The sequence below is a fragment of the Chionomys nivalis genome, chromosome 8 (assembly GCF_950005125.1).
Source record: "Chionomys nivalis chromosome 8, mChiNiv1.1, whole genome shotgun sequence".
Lineage (NCBI taxonomy): Eukaryota > Metazoa > Chordata > Mammalia > Rodentia > Cricetidae > Chionomys > Chionomys nivalis.
The window spans coordinates 16,887,889-16,900,359 of NC_080093.1; the positions used below are offsets into that span (position 1 = coordinate 16,887,889).

Consider the following 12,471-nt stretch of genomic DNA (forward strand, 5'->3'; position numbering starts at 1 on the left):
CGCACGCCGCCCCGCGGAGCCCGGCTGCTGCAGCCCGGAGCCGGTCCCCGTCCTCCCGGCGCTTCTCTCCAGAGCCAATGGAAGAACGAAGTGGCCCGGGCCAATGGCCGCCGCCAAAGTAGCCAGAGCGGTTGAGCCTATCAAAGTTCAGCTTTACGTTTCTCCCGCCCTCGAAACGCCAGGGGCGGGCCGATCGGCCAAGTCCGCCAATCAGTGGCCAATAAACAAGAAGCTTCCAAGATCAAAGGGGAAGGGGTGGGATCTACGTGAGGAATGACAAGCCAACTGGCGAATACCACAAATAGAATTTCGCTCCGTAAAATGAGGGTGGGGACACGTTAAGGTCTGCACCAATGGCTGTCTGGGGGGCGTGCCCGCGGGGGCCAAGCGGGAGCCGGAGGCCCCGGGCTCTCTGGGCCGCGCCTGAGGCGGACGCAACGGGGCCGGGAGGCGGCGGCAGTAGTGGCGGCGGCAGCGGCGCGGCTGGGCGCCGCGGCTGGCCCGAGTGGATGGAGTTGGAGGGGCGGAGTGCAGGCGGTGTGGCGGGAGGACCGGCTGCTGGGCCCGGGCGGAGCCCCGGGGAGTCTGCGCTGCTGGACGGGTGGCTGCAGCGGGGCGTGGGCCGGGGGGCCGGCGGCGGGGAGGCGGGGGCCTGTCAGACCCCAGTACGGCAGGATCCGGAGTCCGGCCCGGAATACGAGGCGCTGCCGGCTGGAGCCACTGTCACCACGCACATGGTGGCCGGCGCCGTGGCAGGGATCCTGGAGCATTGCGTGATGTACCCGGTCGACTGCGTCAAGGTGAGACCTGGACCGGGCTGCGCACCCGACCTGGGGCTGACCCGACCCTGAGCCGTGTTTAGAGCCAGAATCCCGACTGAGACCCAGAGCCGATGGGTTCCTTCCTGGCTCCTACCTCTACGCACGATTTGAACCGATACTCCGTGCAAGCAAAGTCCTGGCTGGGAGTTGAGCTAAGTCAGGAACCAGGACTTATTTCTAACGGTCAGTGAGATCTGAATCGAGACTCGGAGCAAAAATCTTGTCAGCCAAAGACCTGATCCCGCCTGGGACTAAGCAGGAATGGGGTGGGATGGGGGATCCCGAAGCGCAGGTAAGTCTACAACTCGATTAAGGTAAAACCAGCTGGCATGGAATCAGACCGTGAACTCGATCTGATGGCTTGGCTTCCTATGTGCTTCGGGTCGGCGCTTTTACAAGCTCCTTGCTGCGTCTTCCCTTAAAAGTGACGGGGCAGGAACCGGAATCTGGGATCTCTCAGCTAGATAAAAGTACGTATTCAATCTTAACCCGTGAGTGGTTGAAAATCATTGTGCAGTCAGAAGTGAGAGCTCCAGACTGCAATGGATATGGGAAAGGGCATGCTAAGGAAAAGGTTTCGGTTTCTCTGTGAAGCAAGATTGATAGCCTGTCTATTTCCTGAACGTAAAAATTGCACTCACCCGTGCACAACAGAGCTGAACCTCATAGTCTGTTTCTTTGGGCACCTGAATTTGACAAAAAGGGAAATGGCCAGAAGGGAAGTGTGACGATGTTAGAAAGGAGATGTCAACGTGGAGAAAACAGAATGAGATTATCAGGATATGACCGTTGTTGAACCTAAAGCCAATTAGATCCACAACCAAGCAGGATGGTAATGGACATACAAGTCCGAAGAAGCCTGGGTGAAGATGGAAACAGTTTCCCTTACTGTTCTTAGACTTTTACTGTAGTAGAGGTACCAGCTACTAAAGGTGACATCTAAACTGAAGGGGAACTTTGAGGGGGTTGTTGAGATTACTGATGAGAACGGTGCTTTCTTGACATCAATTAATACAGGCAATACTCTGTCCATTCTCTGATGTGTGTTTCATCATCAACAACTTTAGCCCTGCAAAGATCAGTTGATTCTGCTTGCTTCTGGTTTCAGTACCATCTTACAATTTCATTGGTAAAGTGGGTGAGGAAATAGGGAAAGTGCTCGTGCCGCTTTTTGAACAACTTTGAGTTGTGGTGAGGAAGTGGAGAAAGTGCTCCCTGAGTTGCCCAGTGTCTCCGCGTTACAGGATAACTCCTAACGAGCCGGACCCACTGAAAACTGTGCTTATGTGCACCTGACTGAGGTGACCATTAGTGTCTTAAATGTCTCTGTCAACAGAATTAGACCGTGAACTAGACTCACTGCTTGTTCTTTGGGTAGGAGCTTTTTCCAAACAACTTACTGTGTCTATTCTTAAAAGAAATAATAAAGCTTGTGTGAGAGAAATAACTAATGAGATAACAGTTATAAAATGAATACATAGAAATAATTCAGACATTTAGGAAAAAGACTGTAGAGTGGATGTCTTGAGTTAATGAATGCTATGAACGTTTTACTAACATATCCAAAAGTTAGTAAATTCTTGCTGCAGAGTTGCAGAATAACCTCTCTCTCATTTGTCTTTCGAGACAGGCTTTCTCTGTGTAGCTTTGGAGCCTGTCCTGAATCTGTAGACCAGGGTAGCCTTGAGCTCATAGAGAGCCTCCTGCCTCTACCTCCCAAGGGCTGGGATTGAAGATGTGCACCACCACGTCCCTATAACCCCTCTCTCTCTTAACTACAAGCACAGTCTGGGGTGCTGTGTTTCAGGATAAGTATCAAATGGAAAACAGATCAGAGAAAGCAGTGAAAATTATCTAATGGGATGGAAAATACATTGTGGTAATATGACCAACTTAAAATGTCACTACTGGGATTGGGGAGTTGGCTCAGTCAGTAAAGTGCCTGCTAGCACCCACATACAAATCTAGGCATGGTGCGTACATCTGTAACCCTGGTGTTGGAAAAGTAGAGACAGGCAGTTCCTTGGCGCTCACCAGGTAGCCTGTGTAGCCAAATCCGTGAGTTCCAGGTTGTAAGAGACCTGTGCCTAAAGATAATAAGCTGGCCCAGTGTGGTGGCACATGTCTTTAATTCCAGCACTCTGGAGGCAGAGGAGGTAGATCTGTGAGTTTGAGGCTAACATGGGCTGTGTAGTAAGGCCCTGTGTCAATAAACAACGAGGTGGAAAGTGGTTGAGAAGATCCCTAAAGTGGGTCTCTGCCCCCTTCCACATACACAAACACAAACTTACACATACCCACATGAACACAGGAGAGACAGTGTTACTATTACCTATCAGTTTGACAGCCGGGAGATGGTCTCCTTACTCTATAATGCTGCTTTGGTTGTAAACATTTTTTTAAATATTTATTTTTTTATTATGTATACAATATTCTGTCTGTGTGTATGCCTGCTGGCCAGAAGAAGGCACCAGACCTCATTACAGATAGGTGTGAGCCACTGTGTGGTTGCTGGGAATTGAACTCAGGACCTTTGGAAGAGCAGGCAATGCTCTTAACCTCTGAGCCATCTCTACAGCCCGGTTGTAAACATTTTTATAAGTTTCCTTGTCGGAAATGCTTCTAGAACTAGGTGGTATGGTCTACTCCTTCAGTCTTAGCACTTGGGAGGCAAAGGCAGAAGGATCTCCAAGTTCGAGGCCGGCCTGGTCTATAGGACAGCTAGGGGCACATAGAGAAACCCTGTCACAGAATAAGAAACAAACAAAAGAAATGCCTCTAGACTATCCTTAGTGGGGGCACATCTTTGTCCTATACAAGACCACCCAGAGTCAAATATGGCTCATCAGTCTGGGCCATACTGCCTGCTCTCTCTGGCAAACAAAATCCCTGATTTACTTCTAAGGCCTGTAAATTGGGGGGGCACAGGAGAAGGGAGTTCCAAAGGTGTTGCATAACCAGTAAGCTATGTCTAGCCTACCAAGGTTAACTGTTTGATTAATAGTTCTTAATCACCTGAATATGTTGTAGGATTTGTATTCTAAAGAATTGACAGTACAGACTTACCTCTAAACCCTGTACTAAGAATTTGTTGTTTGTTTTGAAGGACAAATGCCCAAGAGTCTTCAAAAATGCAAAGGCCGGCTTATCTTAGAAGAATCATTTCTCCTTGTTCATAATGCTGGAAATTAAACAGGTAGCCTGGTATGAGTTAGCATCCCACGGTTTAATCTTGTTGTGCAGGTGTGACTGTAACTCAAATCCCTTCTCTTAGAAAGGACTTCCCAGTTCCTTTGTCCCCTGGAGGCTTTTCCATGGATGATAAAGAGGAAGAGCAGACCAGCCAGAGCCTTAGACTAGAGACAGGTAGGTGTCAGTGTTGGAGCCTAAGGGACACCAAAGTGCTTGCAAATGAATGCTGACGTTGTCTCTTGGCACGCAGGCCTGTGTATCCCTAGCCACTTATCAAGGTCAAGTTGACTTAAAATATCCTTGGGAAGGACCCCGGGAAGTCCACACAGCCTTGCTAGACCATGCTTATCAAGCCTGCAATTTCCATGGTCATAATAGGGAGCTTTGGAAATCCAGATAAATCAGTTTCCTTCTCTAGGCCTCAGAGGCAAGTGTCAGACTTTATCTGTAGGGACAGGCTCCAAACTCCAAGGCGGCAGAACCCTTCTCAGAGTTCTGGCTGCATCTCCAGTGCGAGGGATCGTCTGGGGCTCTGCTCGGTGAAGCACATGTCACGTAGTACTTTGCCTTGTGCAAAGGAGCAGAGAGAATCCTTTGTTGGACTTCTGGTGTGAAAGGTTATCTCTGTGCAGCCACCAGTGAAAGGTAGGAAATGTCATCTCTGACTTGTATTTTATTTTCTTACACCTCATAGCGATAACTAAGCAATCAGTAAATGCCAGATGTTCTTGCATTCCCAGCCCTGTGTAAAGTCCTTAACACCACTCTTACTAGTTCATAGATGAAGACAGGCTTAGAGAGCGGTTAGGTAACTTGTCAAAGGTCACAGAGTCTAAGTGGCAGAGTCGTGATTTGAATTCAGTCTGACTCATCAACTTCCCTTGTAGCGTCCCAAAAACAGGTCTGAAGAACCAAGCCAGCTGGAGTGACACCTGTGTGTTCTCCCGTGAATAGAACCTTGAGTGTGGCATCTGAATGTGTGGTGCACGTTACGATAGACCAGGAAACCCTCGCCGTCAGCACACATGTGCTACCTTAGAATTAACCGGATCCCTTAGTGGCTAAGGACTGATTAGTTGCCCATGCGAGTGACGTATACCACGCTTCCATGACCTGTCAGGCCTTGAGTATGAACAAATATATTTTAGAATCATGTTTTTAATAATCAAGCCCTTACGTTTATAGTACTTTGCAAATTATGGTTTTTATATGTCTTGTTTTTTTAAATCCACATAGCATGGCAATTTTCTATGGTTATTTTTAGATTATTACTTTAGGTGTATGAGTGTTTTACCTGCATATGTGTCTGAGCGTCACAGGAGTGCCTGGTGTGCATGGAGATGAGAAGTCTCTGGGACTGGAGTGATGGTTGTGAGCAGATGTTGGTGTTGGGAATTGAACCGTGCTCCCTGTGCAAGAGGAAGCGCTATTAACTGCTGGGCCATCTTTCCAGCCCTGCGTGGGTTCGTGGTGAGAGAAGTTGGGTGACATAGCTAAGATTGAGCATGTCTGACAGAGCAGGCTTCCCGACTCAGACGGCACCAAAACATCTAACCCCACCCTCCATGTTTTTTTTTTTTAAATATTTATTTATTTATTATGTATACAATATTCTTTCTGTGTGTATGCCTGAAGGCCAGAAGAGGGCACCAGACCTCATTACAGATGGTTGTGAGCCACCATGTGGTTGCTGGGAATTGAACTCAGGACCTTTGGAAGAGCAGGCAATGCTCTTAACCCCTGAGCCATCTCTCCAGCCCCCGTTTTTTTGTTTTTTTGAGACAGGGTTTGTCTGTATAGACCTGGCTGTCCTGGAACTCACTGTGTAGACCAGGCTGGCCTCGAACTCAAGGAAATCCACCTGCCTCTCTGCCTTCCTAGTGTTGGGATTAATGGTGTGAGCCACGACCGCAGGGCTTACTTAGCTTTTCCTCAGTGTTAGGTAGTGGCATTTGTATTTTATAGTACAGCTTTTCATTCGTTCCTAGCGATTTCAGCATTCTGCAGAAAGGGGATTTATTGGCTCCAATCTGTGAACATCCATATTTGTTGTTGTGTTTGGACTGTTTTCTGCCTGGGTTCTCCACATAGGACTAATAACCGCATAACTGTCATTGCCTTAGAGTTAGATGCACTTGTAAACGCTGGGAGTAACTTCCGCATAGTCCGGTTTCCTCTTGGGGATGAGGAGTTCTCTGAGGCCAGAATCTTTCATCACTGGTTGCCAAATGCGCCCTTAACTCCAGCAGAGCACTGTGGTTTCTCTGCCGAAAACTGGTTTCAGACAGACTCCTGGAAGCTTGTGTTCTGAAGCCATCTGGCCTGGGTTAAGTCACACCTCTAAGCAAAGCACACGTTGTATTTTTAGGTGGTTTTGAGAACTGAAAACTGAATGTCCATTGTGATATGGTGATATGATATTTATGATTGAAAGCCTAGTGATTGACATTTTAAGCATGCTGGTTTTGTTAGTAGCAGGCAGGAGAGAACAACTCCAGAGGAATGTGGGTTGCTTGCGGCTACCCAGGACCTGTTCATCTGGTTAGTCTCTGTTTCGTGGTCTTGAGAAAAGGCCTTTTTCTTGGATCCCAGTTGGCTAACTTGAATCAGGAGGATTCAGACTTTTAAATCTAAACTGAATCTAGTGATTGGCATAAAACAGAAGTTTAAACTGTCGGTGGTCATCAGTTGCCCCTGTTGACTCACAGTGGCTGTTATTTCCTGAACTGGTGTAGACATGTCTGTGTGACAAGAGATTCACCCAGCAAACAGATCCTTGAGGTTCCTGTCTACCGGTAGTAAGGCATTGCTTTTACACTGTTAGGCCCCATGCTACCTAAGTTTCGCAATGTTAGTAGACAAAAGATTTTTGTGTAAAGATGTACTTCAGAGGCGGTCTGATGAGGTAGATTTCCAATTTCTTAAAGATTTATTATTTTTAAATTGTATATAATATATGTTTGTGTCGGGGGAGAGTTATGTACATGTGAATTCCAGAAGGCGGCACTGGATTCCCTGAGCTGGAGTTACAGCTATGAACCACCCAACATGGGTAACTGGGAGCTAAATGTGGGTGCTCTGAAAGAGCACTGTACCTTTGTAATCTCTCCAGCCTTCCTTTTTTTCTTTTTAGCATTTCGTGGGGGTGGCGCACTCGCGTGCACATGTGTGTGCACATGTGTGTGTGTCTTTCTATAGCGCACCTGTGGAGGTCAGAGGGCCACTCCTTCCACCATGTGGAGTCCAAGAATCAAACTCAGGTTGTCAGGGTTTGGTGGCAAGTGACTTTACCCAGTGAGACATCTCACTGGCTTGGGTTCCCAAATTTCAGTAAACTCTGTGGATATTCTGCAAGTGTCCACTCCCCACACTTTGATCCCAGTCATTCATCTTCAAAAGTTGTATTTCATAGAACTGGTTTTATTTGCCAAGGCCATTTGGAGGATCCAGTCAATTTAGATAAGAAGTCTGAATGGTCCTTCAGTTTTAAAGGTTAGTTTGGTTTCCCCATCCCCACAGTTTGGGTCCAGGCTTCTCTTCCAGGAGAGACATCTGTTAGGAATTGTAGCACAAATAATAAAAACCCAGAGACAGATATTGGGGTTCAACCTGAAGATTAGAAAAGCAAAGCAGCCAAGCCACTAGAGAGCTCTTACCTCTTAAGAAATCCTCAGACTGAAAGAGCGATCCTGCCTCCAGGAATTGTCGGGATGAGACTAGGCTGAGAGCTGTCTCCTCCATCTTAGATTCCTCTCTAGTGCTGGGATTAAAGGCTGCACCACTACCACCTGCTTCTGTGGTGAACTAGTGTGGCTGCCAGGATTAAAGGTGTGTGCCACCACTGCCTGGTCTGAAGCTCTCTGATCTTCAGGCACGCTTTATTTATTTAAGACACAAATAATACACCACTATAGGGAATGCTATTTCTCCCAAGACTTTAACATGCAGACCCAGCAGCCAAAGCCAAATGTCTGAAAAGATATCAGAAGGTGTGCCGCCCTCTGATTGGTCAGGAAGCAGGGTCAGGGCCTGTCTTTAGAAATAAAGCACCAAGGGGGCTGGAGAGATGGCTCAGAGGTTAAGAGCACTGCCTGCTCTTTCAAAGGTCCTGAGTTCAATTCCCAGCAACCACATGGTGGCTCACAACCATCTGTAATGGGGTCTGGTGCCCTCTTCTGGCCTTCAGGCATACACACAGACAGAATACTGTATACAGAATAAATAAATAAATATTTAAAAAAAAAAAAAAAGAAAGAAAGCACCAAGTGTGGTGTCGACAGTAAATATTGGAATTTAAAGGTTTAGCTTACTTTGCATTATTTGTGTGTGCCTGTGCGGGGCTGTGTGCATGTGAGTGCAAGAAACCAGAGAGGCCAGAGAAGAGCGTTAGATCCTCTGGAGCTGGAGTCACAGGCGATTGTGAAGCACCCAGTGTGGGACTTGAACTCAGGCCCTCTGCAAGAATAGTGCATGCTCTGAACTGCTGCGCCATCTAGCCAGCCCTGATCTCTGAACTGCTGCGCCACCTAGCCAGCCCTGATCTCTCCATGTAGCCTTAGTTTCTCAAGGTGCAAAGGCAACTTTTGGATCTCACATTTGGTATTTATTGCTGGGGCAGTGGATCATTTTGGAGGTTCAGGTTGTTGCCAAGAGGCACTGTTCTCAAAGGATGTTCTCAGGGTGTTCTGCTTTTTGGCTGTGGATGAGAAGAGGAAGAAAGGTCCAAGGCTTGGGAGGATGAATCATAGATGTGGGAAGAAGTAAAAGCTGGATGAGAAGTCTCCCTCCCACAGGCTTACCAGTGTCCAGGGCCTGTGTGATAGGGCGGGCGAGAAGTTGGAATCACTGACTTTGCCTTTTTTGCTGTACTTTCAGACCCGGATGCAGAGTCTACAGCCTGACCCAGCGGCCCGCTATCGAAACGTGTTGGAGGCCCTCTGGAGAATTATAAGAACAGAGGGCCTGTGGAGGCCCATGCGGGGGCTGAATGTCACAGCAACAGGCGCGGGGCCTGCCCACGCCCTCTATTTTGCCTGCTACGAAAAGTTAAAAAAGACATTGAGTGATGTAATCCACCCAGGGGGCAATAGCCATATTGCCAATGGTATTGAGCCTTCCTGTGCTGGTCCCCCACTTTCCCAACTCTCTGGGCTTTGCTGCTGTCAGTGCTTCCCAGTCTCAGCATGGTTTGGAGCTGCAGCTTTGGGCTGGGGTAGGCCAGATTATAGGGGAGGGACTTCCAAACCTGATGTGCTCGGACAGCGGGCTGCTTCAACCCCACTCCTCCTTTGGGGCACCTCAACAAAAGGTCACAGTATCCTCCCTTACCTACCAGCTTGACTTTCCTCTCATCTCCCTGGCATCACTTCTAGTGCCTGGTAATATGGAGACACACTGAACAACCCCACTGTATGTTTCTTGGTAGTTGGGTGCTGTCCTGCCTCCCAAGGAAGACTTAATGATACGACCCAGCTCTTCACCTTTTCAGGATCCCGCTTGATCAGAGGCAGTTGGTGTCATTGTGGGCATGAAGTGAATGGGGGTGGGGTTAAGGGACCGTTTGGAGAATCCAGATGTTTTAGAGTTTGGGTAGAAATAAAGAAAGAAGTAGCGACCCAGGGTTCGAAGGTTGAGAGCCACGTTGAATGTGGAGAGCAGGGTGTCGTGGTTCAGGACCGAAAGAGAAGGTGTGGGTGGACGATATTTAGACACAGCTTGGGCAGTTTACATCCCCCAGGGCAGGAAGCAGGTTGGACTGAGGCTCTGGCTGCCTGGCTCCATTCTCCTTGCGGTGGTGGGCCATGGCTATGCTGGCATGCCTTGCCAGAAGTGTATCTGCCTCCTGCCAGGGCATAACTGCTTTTCTTAGAATCCTCTGTACTGAAGACATCTGGGATGTTGTCTTTGTCCTTCTGGGCCTTTCCATCAGAGGTGGAATGGCAGTGATGGCCTTTTGAAGCTAGGGGTGTGTCCTTCCGGGGAGCAGGAGCTCAGGAGCAGTGGGATCTGACTCCTAACATGCCTTTCCTCACTGCTGTCCCAGCCACTCACTTTTACCTGGGGCCTCAGTGACTTGCTCGCCCTCTTGGCCTTACATGTGGCAGCTGTTTTCTTATTTGCAGGTGCAGCCGGATGTGTGGCGACATTACTTCACGATGCAGCCATGAATCCAGCGGAAGGTAAAGATTTCTTTAACCCATCCTTCTGGGCAGCTACATCTTCATGTCTGGTTCTATTTCTACCTTGCAAAGAAAACCAGAACACAGTTTTTGTGGGGAGTCCTCGCATTTATCTTGATATACCACTAGAGGGCGCGCCCTCCATATGTTCTGTGCTTGAGTGGACCCTGGCTGGATCAACATAGTCTGGGATTTAATTCCTCTTTGAGGCTTTCCTGGAAAAAGCGATGACTCTGTTGGCTTAGTCCTGGGCTTTCCTAGAAGTCTCCTTTATAGTATATTTGATCTCTCTAATTTATATAAAAGTATTTCATGTTTTTCAAAGAAAGTAGATTTTTAACATTTTAAAGTTTAAAGTATTACATTTCTTACTGTATGTAGACAGAGGTGAAGATTAAACCATGTAGTTTAACCCTTTCTTTGCTACTAGGGTATTAGCATTTTAGGTGGGGGGAAATTCTCCAGAAACATCCTGTGAGAGTTGAGGTGATTGCAGATGAGAGGGACTGACGTAGCTGCCACATTTCTTCAGTCCACTGGCTTTACGTCTGCAAGGCCATGGCATGGACAGGGCTAAGGTTAGCTAGAGGTGCACAGGAAATCCACACTATCCACCTAACAGAACAGGGAGTATTTAGAAACTGAAGCCAGCACTTCTGGGATAAGAATTGTAGTTTCTTCTTGGAAGCATTTATTTTTCCTTCCTCCTCAATTTTAAGAGTTCATACCTGAGGAATGGAACTGGTGCTCAGTTTACCGCCGTGCTCACTGCTGCAGAGTCACTGTTGTTGGGAAAGGCTAAGGTAGTGAAAACAGACAGGCCAGGTCTTTTCACGGAAACTCTGGGGTTACTAAACTAGCTAGACCAAGTATTAATTGCTTGGCTTTAAAGAAATCCTACGAGAATGGGTTCATTTTTCTTCTTCTTACTAACCCTCTGGCTACCCTTTTCCCTGTAATAAGACAAACACAAACTCTTAGGTTTACAGGAAACTTCCTCAGCCTTATTCTCTTTCCTTTCTATTGGCTGATCTGCTGACTGGGAACCCTGAATCGGGATACCGTGTCATTGACTGGTTGCTGTTCCCATTTTCCTCCTCCTGCTCCTGATGGCGCTCCCAGTGGTCAAGCAGAGGATGCAGATGTACAACTCACCATACCACCGAGTGACAGACTGTGTACGGGCAGTGTGGCAAAACGAAGGGGCCGGGGCCTTCTACCGCAGCTACACGACTCAGCTGACCATGAATGTTCCCTTTCAAGCCATTCACTTCATGACCTATGAGTTCCTGCAGGAGCACTTTAACCCCCAGAGACGGTACAACCCCAGCTCCCACGTGCTCTCCGGAGCCTGTGCAGGAGCAGTAGCTGCCGCTGCCACAACCCCACTGGACGTTTGCAAAACACTGCTCAACACCCAGGAATCCCTGGCTTTGAACTCAAACATTACAGGACACATCACAGGCATGGCTAATGCCTTCAGGACGGTTTATCAAGTAGGCGGGGTGACTGCCTACTTCCGAGGGGTGCAGGCCAGAGTAATCTACCAGATCCCCTCCACGGCCATTGCATGGTCTGTGTATGAATTCTTCAAATACCTAATCACAAAGCGACAAGAAGAGTGGAGGGAAGGCAAGTGAAGAAGGGACCAGGGTCCCACAGCGCGGCTGCATCCCGCCCCTCCAGCACGTCTGTGTCTCCTGGCACGACCCAGTCGCGAGTGGAGCTGGAAGAGAGGGAGAAGGCTCTCTCCGGGCTCTGGTTGGCTAACACTGGTTCTCGCCAACATCTGTCGCCACCATCATCTTTCCTCCTGGGCCCTCAGCAAGTTCAGCAAAGCCCACCGCAGTACCTCTGATGACCTACAGCCTGGACCTGGCGACCTACCTGCTCTCGACAGCTGCAGAGGGATAGCAGCACATTCCCCTGGTTCCTAATTAAAAAGAAAAAAGTCTTTAAGTGTTGTGTTGGGTTTGTCTTGCCAAAAGGGGCATGCGATGCTGTCAGCCGTCCTGACTTGAAGCGGAAGTCAAAGGGAGGGTTGTGTATGTCTGGTTCTTATTTCTGCTGACTTGAGATGATTTAGGAGTGCAACGCCCTACTTCCCTTGACCAAACAGTCAGCTCGAGTCTCCCAGATGCCGGGAACACTGGGCCATTACCTGTTGCTCACACAGCAGGTGCCTCGTCCCACCCGTGCCTTTAGTCACCAGCAGGACACAGAGTTCCTGATCTCTTGGTCTGGTTCCAGGTTCTGCCTGAGCCATGAAAGTTTACACG

The 12,471-nt window shown here is 48.4% G+C and overlaps 1 protein-coding gene across 4 annotated transcripts; it reads left to right on the forward strand.

Moving 5' to 3' along the window:
• The first annotated feature begins 388 nt into the window (after positions 1–388).
• On the forward strand, positions 389–12,145 carry Slc25a28 (solute carrier family 25 member 28). 4 transcript variants are annotated; one of them, XM_057777990.1, is made up of 4 exons: positions 389–800; positions 8,889–9,225; positions 10,136–10,192; positions 11,315–12,145. In XM_057777990.1, exons 1-4 carry the CDS (start codon positions 510–512, stop codon positions 11,830–11,832), a joined length of 1,203 nt encoding a protein of 400 aa, XP_057633973.1. In that variant the 5' UTR covers positions 389–509; the 3' UTR covers positions 11,833–12,145. The 4 variants fall into 4 exon arrangements, with proteins under 4 accessions (XP_057633973.1, XP_057633974.1, XP_057633976.1 ...); XM_057777991.1 differs by having other exon boundaries at positions 8,889–9,117; XM_057777993.1 differs by lacking the exon at positions 8,889–9,225 and having other exon boundaries at positions 471–800.
• Positions 12,146–12,471: the final 326 nt, after the last annotated feature.